This window comes from Talpa occidentalis, unplaced genomic scaffold (assembly GCF_014898055.3).
Source record: "Talpa occidentalis isolate TD23 unplaced genomic scaffold, MPIMG_talOcc4v2.1 talOcc4.9, whole genome shotgun sequence".
NCBI lineage: Eukaryota > Metazoa > Chordata > Mammalia > Eulipotyphla > Talpidae > Talpa > Talpa occidentalis.
The window spans coordinates 106405279-106420439 of NW_023605305.1; the positions used below are offsets into that span (position 1 = coordinate 106405279).

Consider the following 15161-nt stretch of genomic DNA (forward strand, 5'->3'; position numbering starts at 1 on the left):
TATGTTTTTTGTGCCTGGTATCACATAATTAGGGCCATACTGTATGTGCAATTTTGTGCATCCACTTTTTCACCTTTTATGTTGTAAACACTTCCACCACATTAAGAAATTCTCCAAAAGTAATTTTGAATGACTATTTCATTGTATGAAATGAATACCTAAACATATTCCCTTTTGTTGGAACTTTAGCTTTCTACCCTTTCTATATGATAAATATTGCAGTGATAAACAACTTTGTGCCTATTTTTCTGGCGGCTTTTTTTTTTGTAAGAATTTTTTGAAAAAATTTCCTGGAAGTGGAATTACCGAGTCAAATAATAGGAACCTTTTAAAGATATATATATATATTGCCAAATGGCTTTCAGAAAGATCTTATCAACATTCATGCCTCCAGAGTGTATGTGAGAGCCCCAGCTCACTTAACTACACACCCTTGCCTGCATTAGGGTTGTTTTTCTCCTTAATCTTTGCTATTTGATGAGTAAACATGATACTCCATCTTCTCTTTTTAATTTTATTGATCCTTTATGAAGTGAATTCCACCTCCCCTCCCATTTTTGGAGGCCTTGGTGTTTTAGTTTTAGTCAAGCGTGGGGAGCACCGGGCAAGGATCAGTGGAGGCAACTGATGCAGGTAGAGAAGAGGGCTCAGGATGTAGAAGGCGGGCTGGGGACAGATGGGAGAGGCAGAGTTTGGGGAGGAATTTGGCTGTGGGGGTGGTGAGAACTGGGAGGAGCTGGACAAATAGCCTTAGTACAACCGGGTGTGTTGGAGGGGGAAATGACTCCCACAAGGCAGAGAACTAGAGAAAATCCAATGGCTGCTAATACATTTAATTCTGTTCAGTGGAGTCTTAGGTACTGCCCCCAAGTTCCCTTCAGGGTGGATTCCCTGGCACCTGGGAGGAAGGGGTACTGGTTGAGTGAGGTGCATCCGTTCCCAAAACAGTCCAAAACTCACTTCTAGGCAGTCAGAATGTCGACAGGGAGCCAAGATCAAGGACATAGCAATGATAAGGCTTGAACATTAGCTGAGTTAGTGACTGTAAGCCACCGACCCTTTTAAGCACTTAAACTATAATAGCTCATTTATTTTAACAACCACCGGATAAAACCGGCTCTCTCTACACGCTTTTTTACAGATGAAATGCAAGCACAGAAAAGTTTAAGTAACTTTCCCAAGGTCGGTCAGGAAGTAGGTGGGAGTCTGGATTTGTACCCAGGCATTCTGGCTGCGGAGCATAAGTTCTTAACCACGAATAAATAAATATGGGACTGGGAGCCAGAACTGCGGGACACACCCTGGCCCCCGGTGCCAGGAGTGAGCGCCTGGGTGAGATTGCTAAAAGTGAATCCTGAGTCAATAATAGCCACCTTTTACTGGGCGCCGACGTTGTGCCAGGCATCGTGCAAAGGTGCTTATAACGTTTAACCCTCGCTATAACTCCTTCCAGCGATTGCTCCATTCACTGAGGAGGAAACTGACGCCCTGAGCTTGCCCAAGGCCCGGCCCGCCCCGCCGACGGCCGCGCGGCCGCAGCCCACGTGGCGCCCTGCAGGGGAACATGGCGGGGGCGGGGCCTCGGGCGGGCGGGGGCGGGGCCGGCGCGCGGGGGCGGGGCCCCGGGGCCTCGGGGGCGGGCGGCGGCGGCGCGCGGCGGCCGGGCGAGGTTCTGGCGGGGTCGCACCTGTTGCCTGCTCCCCCGCACCCGGCTGCTGGAGCCCGGCCCGTGCCCCGGGGAGAGGAGAGACGCCGGGCGAGTTCCGGGCCCGCGCTCGGGGGAGCACGTGGCCCGCTCGCCTCTCCGGTGCGGGTCTGGGTTCGGGTCTCGGGGGTCTCGGGAGCACAGCGGCGGCCGAGGTTGCGGGGTTCGGCCTCCTGGCCGCTGGCGAGGTTGAAAGACCACCTTGGTACCCCCATCGGGGGACCCCCAGCCCTGCTCCCCTGCCTCGCGAGCCGGGCGCCCCGGCTGGGCGGATCCTGGCGGGGAGACTCCCCCGTACCCCGCAGGACTCGGGCAGCATGGCCTCAGGTGAGTGAGTGTGAGTGTGTGTGTGAGTGAGGGGGTGTGAGAGGGGGTGTGTGCGCGCGCGCGCGGGTTGGGGGAGGGTCTCGGCTGGGGGCGCAGTGGCCTGGGGGCCAGGGCGCGGGGTGTCCGCGCGGCGCGCAGCCCTGGGCGGCGGCCGGTCCCCGGCAGGGTCCGGGGAGCTCTCCCGAGGGCGGACAGGCGGGACGTCAGGGCGCGGGGTCCCCCCAGAACCCCCAGACCCCGCCCCCCACCCGGCCTCCTGCCCTCCTGGAAGGCGCTTCTGCTGGACAGTGGAATTTTCCCGAGTCAGGCTCCTCCCTGCCTGCCGGGCCGGGTCCTCCTCCTGCCCCTCGCTGCAGCGCGGGCGACCCTGGCGCGGGCGGGGAGGGAAGGAGGCGGCCGTGCCCGAGGGGCTGGGCTGCCCGAGCCCGCCCGCCCTGGGCAGAGCGCGCTCCGAGCTCGGGCGCTCGCGCCGGCGCCGGCTGGTTATTCCCCTGCCCCAGCGCGCGGCTCGGCCAGCCCGGACTTTGGCTCCGGTGCGCCAGGGCCTGGCCAGGGTCGGGGGCGCCCGGGGGGCGCGGTGGAGAGCGGGGGCTGGCCCTTCCCCACTTAGTTTTCTCCCTCTCCAGCCCCCAGGCCCAGCTTCCAGCGGTCACGTCACTTCTGGGGCTGGGGCGGGGCGGGGATGGAGGCCCCCGTCCCTGGGTTGCCTAGACAACATCAGAAATCGTGGCTGGGGCCTCTTCCGCCGGCGGGGCCCGGCTTCCTGCATCAGTCACTCCCGCTGGGGGCGGGGCGAGCACGGGGTTGGATGTGGCAGAGCCAGGCCCAGCTGGTGCGCTCCAGACTCCCCCTCTGTCCCCGCCGCCGGAGCCATGGCATCCTACCCATCTGGTCCCAGCAAACCCAAGGCCAAATATCCCTTTGCCAAGCGGGCCAGCCTGCAGGCCGCCTCTGCAGTCCCAGGTGAGTGCGTGCTTCCTGCCCCCAGGCGCTGGCTGTGCCCGCACGTCTTGGCTTCAACCCGGGGCCTCTGCACCCTCTGTGGGGGCGCCCCTCATCCTGGGTGCTAGGGCCAGCAGGCTGGGAGGGGGTGTGGGGAGGGCGCGCAGCGCAGGATGACATGTCTGTGTTGGGATGCTGCCCTCTGTCAGGAGTGGGTGTGGGTGCAGTGAGCGGTGTGTTTGCACACGTGTCAGTGAGTGGATGTGCGGAGCCTCGCATGTGGGGTGTGTGTGAATGGAGTGGGGGATGTGTGCGGCTGACTGGTTTGTGGACTGGCCGCTCCGCCGGTGGCTGTGTCTTTGCCAGGCAGGCTCAGCTCAGGCCGCCCTCCTGCGCTCAGTTCTTTCCGTGGCCCCAGATTTCTAGCTCCATCGTGGGGTCTGATGTCTGGCCAGTTCCTCAGCTGGTCCTGGTCTGTCGCAGCCTCCTCCCAGGTGTGGGGTGGTGTTGGCTGGCCCATGCAGAAGCCCAGGTCGGGGCTGCTGCCGCTGCGTGTGCTCCTGCATCTGGGTTTATCTTCCTCTCTGGTAGGCATCGCTGCACCATTTGGAGCAGGCAGCGTGGTGCGTCCATGCCTGCCTCCGTGATGCTCACTGCCTGGCCCATGCTTGCTGAGGGATAGCTGTTTGTCATCTGCTGCCCTCGGGCCTTGTCAAGGGAAGGTCCACCCCCATTTTGATGACCTGGTCAAGCCCTGCAGGTGTCAGTACCTATAGCTCAAGGGCCTGCCCCCTGCATTTCTCATGCACTGGAGACGCTAGCTGAGGTCAGTGCTGCCCTGGAGTTCTGTGCAACCGGATTGGTGCCATCCGAAGGGCATGTCTCCTGCAGCTAGGTCTATCCACCTTTGGGTGGTCCCAAGGTGACGGCATCCGATACTGTGGGTCAGTGCCTTGGCCCCTCCCTGCCTACTGAGGCGGTCTTGTCAGTGTGTGAGGGGCTGTGTCAGGAGGATAGACGTGGTGACGGGAATCTTGGAGTTGGTGGGAGGGACTGAGGAGGAGTCCCCCTGGCATTTGGTTGACTTTTGTGTGTGTGTGTGTGTGTGTGTATGTACGCGCATGCATGGTGCTGCAACTGGGCACCTCCAGCGCAGTCCCTGGGAGAAGGGACCAGCAGAAAGTTGGCTTTTCTAGACCCCGCCTCAGGGCGTGTGGAGCTTACTGCCTGTGGGTTGCCTCTGGTGAACCCCAGCCTGCCCTATGTGGTGACCTGGTAGTTGGGGCGGGGGGAGCTGGGGGATCACTTGGTTGCTTGAACCTGTCCAGGTCGTCTCAGCATTGCTGTGGAGGTCCTGGGCCCCCTGCTGGGAGAGGGAGCTGAGATGAGGGCCTTCGCTCAGCTGCTGCTCGCTCCATACAGACCAGCTCTAAAGCTGGGGGCGTCTGTGGTCGGCCTTCCCTGAGGGGGTTGTATCTGGGGAGAGTTGTGTAGGACCAGGGTTCTTGGGCAAACAGGGACCTCAGGCTCTGGCTTACGCCCTGCGGGCGGTGGGGGGGGCACTACCCATCTGTCCTTCCTCTTTCCACTCTGGCCTCTTCCTACTAAAAGATAGCGTCACCCCCTTGGCTGCCCCTGCCAAGTCTGTTCTCTTTGCTGCCCTTCGTTGCTCAGCTGCCTTGGCCGACACTGGGCCCCAGAACCTGCCACCCCCTCCAGCGGGCGGGACTGCCTGTGGGACGTTGGGAGTGCCCCGGAGTTGGCGGTTGCAGATTATACAGCACATGTGAGCCAGCGGCAGCTGCAGCTAGGCGGGGCAGGACCGGCTTATCACCCCATTATAGACAGGATGTGAAGCCCCTGGGGTTTTAGAGTCTTCTAGTATGTGGAAACAGAATCTTCCAAATTCTTGCTCCCTTCTCCCAAAGATGTCCTCTGGGCACTTTGTCCCGTCTCGACAGTAGGCTTGGCACAGGGGTTAGCCGTCTAGGGGGCCATGAAGCAGCCTCTTGGGCTGCAGGGAAACTCAGTCACTGGCCCCACCTGGACTAAGCACTTTCCCAGCTGCCAGCTGACTTCTCTGCCCAGCAGAGGCCTTGTCTCCCAAGGGACCCTGTGTCAGGGACCCAGAGGTCAGTGGTGAACAAAACAAAGCCCTTGGCAGAGGAAGCTGGCCTGGGACTGCTGGGTGTGGAGTTGAGGAGGCGCTTTCTCCCCTCCTACCCCCGGCCAGCCAGGCCCTACCCACTGCTTGTCCCCCAGGGCAGTGCGTTTTAAGGCGGCCTGGCCCCTCCCTGCCAGCCTGCCCGTATCAGTCAACCCTGTTCCTCCCTCTTGGGAGCCCCTCGTTGAGCTGGGCCCTGGTGCTGTAGAGCTTAAGGCCCTGTTCACTTTGGGGTTCCCCTTATCTCCCTACTCAGATGCCCTTTCCCTTGATTTCTGAGCTCGCCTGAACTCCTTCAGCCCCCTGCTTGCCATCATCCCAGGGCTTCCCCTGCGCACAGTTGAACTTGGTACAGCCCGTGCTGGCCCCTGAGCGCTCCTGGGGGACTGGCTGCAGCTCCGCTCAGCACACAGGCGGGCACGGGGCACAGGGCTGCTGGGGAGCTGCCTGAACTCTGCAGGTAGGGCCCAGGCAGGCACTGGCACCAGCGGGGGTGGTACCTCCTCTTCCTTTTGTCTCGCCTCCTGAGTCTCTGGGGTCCATGGACGTGGGCCTGAAGACTTTAAGGCGTGCCACCTGGACAGACCTCCAGTTCTCCCCTGGGCCACAGTGCAAAGGGGAGAGGAGGCTGAAAGGGAGCGTCCCGTGGAGCTAGCTGGGAGAGTCAAGTTGGGCGTGGAAGCTTCCTGCAGGGGAGGGTGGGCTGGTGAGCCCAGGGAGGGTCCTGGGGGCGGGGTGGGGGGGGGTTTGCTGGGAACTCAGTCAGCCCCTCGAGACAGACCTGCAGCTTTGGGGCCTTTTGTGGCATTTCCCTGGTGGTGCCGCCGAGGAGTTCTGCCCTCCACTGAGAGACCCCTGGCGCCTGATGCTCCTTTCCTAGCCTCCCCCGGGGCCTCCTGCCCAGATCCCGGGGCCTCTGAGTGGCGCAGACTGTTTGTGGCAGCTCCCTTTGGAGGGGCAGCCAGCAGTAGGAGGGGCAGGCCACATCTTGGCAGCGCTGGGGTCCTGGGGGAGAGGGCAGGCCTCTGGGGAGGAGGTTCCTCACTTCCTCTGCTCCTCGTCCCCTGAGGGCCGGTCCCCGGGTCAGAGCTGATGGCATAGTGTGCTCGTAGGACAGGGACGCCAGCGCCGCCTGGCCCTCTGAGAGGAGGGTCTGCTCGTTCCGGGGCACATCCAAGCCTGGACTGCCTGCCCTGGACGCTGTGGGATGGGGGTTCGCCCAGTGACCGCCTGGTCCTTAGTGCTTGGGGGGAGTGTGTGTGCACGTGTGTGCCCAGGGCAGTGGGCCCCAGTCCAGGATTCAGGTTGTCACTCTTGGAGTGAATGAACCCACTTGTTCTAAGGCAGTCTCAGGACTCCCACCCCAAGCCTGGAATGGGTGACGGGTCCCCATGCCACCCTGAGGGCACCCTGGGAGCCACACGCAGGCTCACTGAGCTTCCGAGGAGGGACAGCCCACTTCCTAGGCCCTGGCCTTTCTGGGGCTGGCCTGGGGTGGGGAGGCGCCCAGGGCTTCCCGTGCACCCAGGCCCGGCCCTCCTCCCTTAGGCACTGGCATCACTGTCTCCACAGAGGCTCGGGGTGGGCTGGGGGCCCCTCCGCTGCAGTCTGCCAGGTCCCTGCCAGGCCCTGCCCCCTGCCTCAAGCACTTCCCGCTCGACCTGCGCACGTCTATGGATGGCAAATGCAAGGAGATCGCCGAGGTATCGCCTGGCCGTGCCGCGCCCTCACCCCGCGGCCCCACTCTGCTCCCTGACCCCCTCCACCTCAGCTGTCCTCATCTCACGCTTGGCTGTGCCCTGCTCCCCCTGCCTCTCCCAGGTGCCCCCAGCTCCTGCTGCCCTCCCTCACGCCCAGACTCTGACAGGGAGGGCCTGGGGCTGAGGACCAGGCCGCGCTGACTCTCCTTCCCTCCTCCAGGAGCTGTTCAGCCGCTCCCTGGCTGAGAGTGAGCTTCGCAGCGCCCCGTACGAGTTCCCGGAGGAGAGCCCCATCGAGCAGCTGGAGGAGCGACGGCAGCGCTTGGAGCGGCAGATCAGCCAGGATGTCAAGTAAGCCCCAGCCCCGGGGCAGGCAAGCATCGTGGGGCGGGGACACAGGCAGGCAGCGGGTGGGGGGGGGTGGTGTGTGCGTGCGTGTGCGTGGTCTGCCCAGCGTCCCTCTGTTGCCATGCGGATGCTTTCCGAGTCCCCCCTCTGTCCCTCTCTCATCTCGTCCTCCCTTGGCGGCCACAGAGGGGCAGCCCGGAGCAGCGGTGTGCAGCACGCGCTGTGGAGTCAGGATGCTGGGTTCCGGTCTTCTCCCCGCTGGGGTGGCCTGGACCACGTTGCTTTCTTCCCGGGTCTGCTTTCTCATCTAACGTGGGCCAAGAACAGCCCTCGCAGCACAGGGTGCTCTGAGAACCAGCCCTGCACGGCACGAGCCTGGCCCGGGACCCCGGAGCAAGGGCCGAGCGTCGAAACCTGCCTGACCTCTCACCCCCTCATCTCTAGGCTGGAGCCGGACATCCTGCTTCGGGCCAAGCAAGATTTCTTGAAGACGGACAGTGACTCAGACCTCCAGTGAGGAGCGCAGGGGGCACCGGGGATGCGGGGCTGGGCCTGTCCGCTGCTGGCTCCAGCCCCCTCCTGTGCGCATCTCCTCCCACAGGCTCTACAAGGAGCAGGGCGAGGGGCAGGGTGACCGGGGTCTGCGGGAGCGAGATGTGGTGCTGGAGCGGGAATTCCAGCGGGTCACCATCTCCGGGGAGGAGAAGTGTGGGGTGAGTGTGCAGGGCCTCGGGGCTCTCTCCTTGTGTCCCATGGGGCACCCCCAGGCTGGGGAGTGGGAATAGGGGCTGGAGAGGGCTCTTCTCTTTCCAGGAGCTGAGGGGCGGAAGGCCTGGCTGGGTGCAAACTGGCATGCTAGGAACAGACTGCGGGTTTCTGGACGTAGGGCCTCAAGGGGCTCCAAGCCTGGTGGGGATCAGCGACCAAGGAGTGCAAGCAGGTCTCTGTCTCCAGGTGCCCTTCACAGACCTGCTGGATGCAGCCAAGAGCGTGGTGCGGGCGCTCTTCATCCGGGAGAAGTACATGGCCCTGTCGCTGCAGAGCTTCTGCCCCACCACCCGGCGGTACCTGCAGCAGCTGGCTGAGAAGCCTCTGGAGACCCGGACTTACGAGCAGGGCCCCGACACCCCTGTGTCTGCTGGTGGGACCCCCATACCTGCCCTCCTCCAATGCCCTGTCCCCCCAGGCTCCCTGAACCTGACCTCCCAGAGGTCACGGAGCCCAGAACCTCGGCCCTGCCTGCTGCTGCCCACAACCGGGGGTGGAGGCAGGGGCCTTTGGGGCCTTTGGGGCCTCTGGCCCTTTGTCAGGCCTCAGGACTGGGCAGTGGGCAGTCTGGAAGTTCCCAGCCCTGACTCCCTCACCCACCCTTGCAGATGCCCCGGTGCACCCCCCTGCGCTGGAGCAGCATCCGTACGAACACTGTGAGCCAAGCACCATGCCTGGGGACCTGGGCTTGGGCCTGCGCATGATTCGGGGCGTGGTGCACGTCTACACCCGCAGGGAACCTGATGAGCAGTAAGGGGGCTGTGGGGTGTGCTGGGGGAAATTGTGGGGGTGTGCTTCAGCCTGGGAGGGCCCACAGAGCCTGGCTTCCTCTCCTCACCCAAGCTCCCCCTACATGCCAGTTGCTCAGAGGTGGAGCTGCCGTACCCCGACCTGCAGGAGTTTGTGGCTGACGTCAATGTGCTGATGGCTCTGATTATCAATGGCCCCATGTGAGTCCCCGCCTGTCCCCGGCTTCTCTCCCAGGCCTCTGTCTGCAGCCTCTCCTCTGCTGAGACTGTCACCCAGTCTCTCACCCGACAGAGTCACTGAGGCCTACTTTCCCAGCCCCTTGTGCCCTGGGCAGCCTCAGTCCTGTTCCCTCCGGCCTCCTTCCTTTGCTCTGCGCGCCAGGTCCTGCCCCTGTGGGTGCTGCCCTTGGCCCTGACTCAGCCCTTGTTCTCCTCCTGCCCAGAAAGTCATTCTGCTACCGCCGGCTGCAGTACCTGAGCTCCAAGTTCCAGATGCACGTGCTGCTCAACGAGATGAAGGAGCTGGCTGCCCAGAAGAAGGTGCCACACCGGGACTTCTACAACATCCGCAAGGTGGGCCCTCGCCCCATGGCCTCCACTCAAGCATCCAGCTTGGGGGGTCCTCTCCGTCCTGCTGTCCAGGCCTCAGACCTTCCTGGCTTTGGGTGCACCCAGCAGCCCTTTGTTCCACCCCAGGTGGACACACACATCCACGCCTCGTCCTGTATGAACCAGAAGCACCTGCTGCGCTTCATCAAGCGGGCGATGAAGCGGCACCTGGAGGAGATCGTGCACGTGGAGCAGGGTCGCGAGCAGACGCTGCGGGAGGTCTTCGAGAGCATGAACCTCACCGCCTACGACCTGAGCGTGGACACACTCGACGTGCATGCGGTTCGTCCTGGCAGCCGGGGCTGAGGGGCTGGGTCGGCATGTGGGCTGGGGGGCAGGGGTGACCTGGGCCTCCCCGTTTCCTCAGGACAGGAACACCTTTCATCGCTTTGACAAGTTCAATGCCAAATACAACCCGATTGGGGAGTCTGTCCTCCGAGAGATCTTCATCAAGACCGACAACAGGGTTTCTGGGAAATACTTTGCTCACATCATCAAGGTGAGGGGGATGGTGGCTTTGCCTTGGCAGCCCTCCGCTTGACCTAGCGAGAGCCTGGGCCGGTCGTTGCTGAGGGAGGTAACTGAGCGGCTTAAACCCTTGGTGGGTGCGGGAATAGGGACAGTGGGAAGCCTTGAAGGTGACGGGTGCTCCGTGTGTGTCTCTAGGAGGTCATGTCAGACTTGGAGGAGAGCAAATACCAGAACGCGGAGCTGCGGCTCTCCATCTACGGCCGCTCGAGAGACGAGTGGGACAAGCTGGCACGCTGGGCTGTGATGCACCGAGTCCACTCTCCCAACGTGCGCTGGCTCGTGCAGGTGCCCCGCCTCTTGTGAGTGTCCCGTGGAGAGGGAAGCAACATGGGGGCCTGAGTTCAAGGGTCCAGGGATGGCCTCTAGCCCTCCTGGGATGGCTGACCTCCATCCCAGCTGAGCGCTTCGATAGCAGGAGGGGCCTCCCTGAGTCCCCCGTGGTCCATTCAGCCTGGCCTACCCAGTGTGCTTCAAAAGTGTGCGTGTGATCTCGGGCCAGGCTCCCACCCAGGGGCCTGCTGGGCGTGCTGATGCTGGCCTGACGAGCACACACACGTGTGCCTCCCGCCTGCAGTGATGTGTACCGTACCAAGGGCCAGCTGGCCAACTTCCAGGAGATGCTGGCGAACATCTTCCTGCCGCTGTTCGAGGCCACTGTGCATCCTGCCAGTCACCCAGAGCTGCACCTCTTCTTGGAGCATGTGAGGGGGTGGCCCAGGGCCAGGGATGGGAGGATGCTGACCTCAGGCCTGGCTGCGCGCTGACCCCAGGGTGCTGTGCAGGTGGACGGCTTTGACAGCGTGGATGATGAATCTAAGCCTGAGAACCACGTCTTCAACCTGGAGAGCCCCCTCCCCGAGGCCTGGATGGAGGAGGACAACCCGCCCTATGCCTACTACCTGTACTACACCTTCGCCAACATGGCCATGCTGAACCATCTGCGCAGGTGCCCGCTCTGCCAGGGCTGTGCTCTGCTCGCCCTTTCCCCACAGGCCTGGGGGTCCTTGCTGTGGGCCTGCACTGGACTGGCGTCCTTACTAGACTGGATGGGGGTCTGTCTCTGCCCTTGGGGCACCGTGGCTCATCCCTTGCAGCCAGGGATCTCCCCTTACCCCTTTTGTCTCAGGCCTATGTGGCCACTTGGGGAGTGAGGGTGGGGTGCCCAGGTGAGTCCCAATCCGGGGCTGATGCTCTCTTTATGCCCCCAGGCAGAGGGGCTTCCACACGTTTGTCCTGCGGCCGCACTGTGGGGAGGCCGGGCCCATCCACCACCTGGTGTCGGCCTTCATGCTGGCTGAGAACATCTCCCACGGACTGCTGCTGCGCAAGGTCACAGTCTGCCCCCCGCCTCCCTTCCCAGTTGTTCACGTCCCATCCCGTGGGCCCCTTCAGCGGCTGATCCTCCTCAGCCCCCCGTCTGAACCCCCCTGCGCCTGTCTCTACCCGGAGCCCCCAGCTTGGGTTCTGGCTGTGGCTGACCCTGGAACATCTGCCCAGTTTGGACTCTTACCCCACTCTTGCCAGGGATCCCCAGAACCAGGTGTTCTCCCCAGCCTGGGCGCCACCTGACAGCCCACCCTCTCTCCCTCTCTGGCCTGTCCAGGCCCCGGTCCTGCAGTACCTGTATTACCTGGCCCAGATTGGTATCGCCATGTCCCCACTCAGCAACAACAGCCTCTTCCTCAGCTACCACCGGAACCCATTACCCGAGTACCTGTCCCGTGGCCTCATGGTCTCGCTCTCCACTGATGATCCCCTGCAGTTCCACTTCACCAAGGTGAGAACCCGGCAGGTGGGAGGGCGGGCAGGCAGCCTGCCAGCTGCTGGGGTCTCAGGGCGCGTGCTGCCCCCTGCTGGGGGAGTGCAGTGCGTGCCCACCAGGAGGCGGGGGAGCAGGGCCTGAGGGACTGCCTTGCGCAGGAGCCGCTGATGGAGGAGTACAGCATCGCCACGCAGGTGTGGAAGCTCAGCTCCTGTGACATGTGTGAGCTGGCGCGCAACAGTGTGCTCATGAGTGGCTTCTCGCACAAGGTACCACTCCACTGCCTCCATGGCATGCCCCCCCACCCCACCTTTGGGGAGGTCCCTGGGGTGCTGGCCCTGGATGGTTCAGGGCTTGGGCTGGCCCTTTAGTGCTGGCTGCAGCCCTGCTGTCACCTCTACCCCCTGCCAGGTAAAGAGCCACTGGCTGGGCCCCAACTACACCAAGGAGGGCCCCGAGGGCAACGACATCCGGCGCACCAACGTGCCCGACATCCGCGTGGGGTACCGCTACGAGACGCTGTGCCAGGAGCTGGCGCTCATCACACAGGCTGTTCAGAGCGAGATGCTGGAAACCATCCCGGAGGAGCCGGCCTTCCCCACGAGCCCTGGGCCTCAGTGAGCCTGGGCCTCGCAGAGCCCCCACGTCACGTCTGTCCTTGGCCTCTCTGGCCCATTGTCTCTCTGCATGTGTCCGCTCGTCTGTGTTCTGTCTTGCATGTGTCCGACCTGTGTCTGTCCCTGGGCCACTGCGGTGAAGCGGAGCCCAGGGTCTGCTTTGCTCTTGGTTCAGCCCGGCTGGCATCGACGGCCCTGCCCTGTCCCAGGCTCCTCAGAAGCCCAGCTGTCCCACAGGCGTCTGTCCGCAGGGGCTAGGGACAGCTGTGGGGGGCTGGCCCCTCTAGCCTTTGGGGTTCTGCCTGGTTAAATCAGGGCTTTGGCTGGAGCTTGACTCTTGGCCCCCAGGTGGGGCCTGCACATGTCCCCTGTGACCACAGGCACTGGGGGCTGCAGGGCTCCAGTAGCCCAATGCGGGTGGAGTTGGGCTGAGAACTCCACAGTCCTGGCTGCTGGGCGCCAGGCGTCGGGTGCCAGCCCACTGCCTCTACCAAGTCACTGCCGCAGCCTTCTCCGGTCCACGTGTTCTCTGGTGTGGGCTTCCTGTGCCTCTGTGGGAGGGGGCAGCGCCCTGTGCTATGTCTGGGGCCACTGCAGCTGGAGAGTCTTGGATCTGCCCCCCTCCCTGGGTGGGAGGATCCCCAGTGTGGTCCCTTGAGTTTTGACCAGCCCTGGGTCCCAGCTCGTGCCCTGTGTTATTCTGGACTTTGGCCTTTGCTGTGAAATGCAGTGTTTCATACAATCCCATCTTTCCTAGTGCATGAGAAATAAAAATTATTTAAGTAATAAGAAGGCAGTGTGGTGTCTGTTGGGAGATCTGTGGTGGCTGGGAAGTGACTGAGGCTGGTCCAGGAACATCTTGGATGGAGGGACAGCAGGTTCTGGTTTGTTTGTGTTTTTTTAGCAGTCAATTTATTTTGCTGGAAAACCAATGTCGCAAACTTGGACTTACTGAAAATGAACTCAGTAACTAAGACTCCGTACGCCCAGTCCCCAGCCCGCTCCAACGCCTCTGCTTGGCCTGGCCCTGGTTCCTCAAGCTCTGGAAAGAACATCCATGTGAAGAAGGCGGAGTGAGCCTTAGGGCCACATCCCGACACTGTAACCCCTTCCACCCCACCTTTCATTGTGACACATGCACACCCCCCCCACATACCCCACATCCGCAGGCGGGGTCCTAGGGCCAAGGAGGGAACAGGGAGGTCTCCAAAGTGCAGTGAAGCGCAGCAGATCCTGAGGCTACGACAGGGGACCATCTGCTGTCCCCTGGAGGGTTTGTTCCCATTTGTGTCTTCACACTGGCCTGCCATCCTAGGTCCTACCCTTTGAGAGTCCAGTTCATTGAAGGTGTGGCATGGAAACCTGCGAGCTCCCTGGCAGATTCTCTTGCACGGGGCCACAGCACACCTGTGCCGCCTGGACCCAGGCTTAGCCCACTAGGCACTGTCTGTGCTTAACACAGTTTCTGGATTAACTTTGGGCACAGAGGTTGCTGGTCTGTGTGAAGGAAGAAAGTGAGATGTGCCCTGTGCTGTGCAGGCTCTTGGCTGGCAGAGATGCTGCTGCTGCTGCTGCTCCAAGGAGAACAACAGGCCGGCTGCTTCAGAAACTGAGCCTTGGGACAGCTGTGGAGCCTATGTAATTGAGGGCCTGGGCCAGGGATTTGGTTCCTCCCCTCCTGGGTAGAGTCAGCAACTCTACGCAGCCCTGCCTGCTCCTGTGCAGGAGACTGGGGCCTGTGGGGAGGGGAAGAGATGGGGGACAGCTTTGGGAGAGAGCTCTCCTGCTGCCCCTCCCCTGCCCTGAGTGCCACAGGCCAAATTGGCACCTTCATTCTCAAGGCATCTTCTGTCAATTTGTTCCAGCAATTTATATACAGAAGAGCTGAGTGTGTGTGCTGGATGATGGCCAAGGGATGCATAACTCTGGCCAATTTCTGGTTGGAGAAAGAGGCTCAGGAGGTGCAAGCAGCCATGGCAGCCCCAGATGGGAGCCAGGGGGATGGTCTAGGGTATAGAGCCACAAGGGGCCTCATCTATGCAAGGAAAGGTGCTTTCCAAGGATGAAGGGAACTTATTTTCCAAGAAGGTGAATATATTCAGTAATAAAAGGTGTTGTCTCTTCATTTGTAAAAGAAAATAGGATTAGAAGGCCTTTCCAGAAGGTTCTTTCCAAGGCATGAGCTGCCTGTTTCATTTGTCAGCACTCAGGACAGCCAGGACTCCATATTAACTTCTTGTTTGTTTAATTTCTTGTCCCTTGTACATTCTTCTCAGTGTGTGCTGAGGCCTAGTCCTAAAGATATTACCAATTTAAAGGGTTTCTTAGCAACCTCCCCAATATTTTTTTTAAAAAATTTGCTTCTAGTGTTTTAGTTTCTTAGAAATTTCTCTTCCAAATGTCTGTTGAGAGCAAATAATTCTAAAACATTAAGGCCTTAGTGCTGTTTCCTATCTGAAAAGAAAGTAACTTTCATGAAAGAAATTTGGGAAGTACAGAAAACAGAGGAGAAAAGAAGCCGCCTTAAAGTCTACAGATTTTCACAAATATTTGCTCATCTGCATGCCTGAGATGTATTTCTTTATTTTAAATATAGTGGTTTTTTTTTTAAGTTCTTTTTTTTAAAGAAGGCTGTTTTGAGTTGAGGTCATATCTGTAATTTTGTGTTTTTAAAGTATTTTTTTAATGATTTATTTATTTATGCATACAAGAGCTGGAGTGCAGGCCAGAGGCATGGGGGCCGGGGGGCGGGGTGGTGAGAGGATTCACCAGAGACAGAGGGGAACAGAACAGGCAGACTGACCAAAGTACACTGCTGAGGGGAGCAGCGGGCATGACAAGAGAGGTCTGCTATGCCATGTGGATTGCTGCCTGGCTGGCCAGGAATGGAACTCATTCTGCAGTGGCTGCGGATAGCTTCACATGATGCACCTTAACCC

General features: G+C 60.8%; 1 protein-coding gene across 2 annotated transcripts; it reads left to right on the forward strand.

Moving 5' to 3' along the window:
* The first annotated feature begins 1997 nt into the window (after window positions 1-1997).
* AMPD2 (adenosine monophosphate deaminase 2) lies at window positions 1998-13864 on the forward strand. 2 transcript variants are annotated; one of them, XM_037499309.2, is made up of 18 exons: window positions 1998-2032; window positions 6711-6841; window positions 7059-7189; window positions 7631-7699; window positions 7788-7899; window positions 8141-8327; window positions 8563-8704; window positions 8815-8904; window positions 9147-9276; window positions 9400-9594; window positions 9680-9811; window positions 9979-10142; window positions 10418-10544; window positions 10626-10789; window positions 11052-11172; window positions 11447-11620; window positions 11764-11874; window positions 12017-13131. In XM_037499309.2, exons 1-18 carry the CDS (start codon window positions 2023-2025, stop codon window positions 12224-12226), a joined length of 2400 nt encoding a protein of 799 aa, XP_037355206.1. In that variant the 5' UTR covers window positions 1998-2022; the 3' UTR covers window positions 12227-13131. The 2 variants fall into 2 exon arrangements, with proteins under 2 accessions (XP_037355206.1, XP_037355207.1); XM_037499310.2 differs by lacking the exon at window positions 1998-2032 and adding an exon at window positions 2863-2995 and having other exon boundaries at window positions 12017-13864.
* Window positions 13865-15161: the final 1297 nt, after the last annotated feature.

Excerpts from the sequence above, each read along its gene's own strand:
- AMPD2 (XM_037499310.2), top strand. The coding sequence starts at position 2,905 with ATGGCATCCTACCCATCTGGTCCCAGCAAACCCAAGGCCAAATATCCC. Across the intron at positions 8,705-8,814 it reads CGCAGGGAACCTGATGAGCA|TTGCTCAGAGGTGGAGCTGC; the intron begins GTAAGGGGGCTG and ends CCTACATGCCAG. Across the intron at positions 9,277-9,399 it reads ACTTCTACAACATCCGCAAG|GTGGACACACACATCCACGC; the intron begins GTGGGCCCTCGC and ends GTTCCACCCCAG.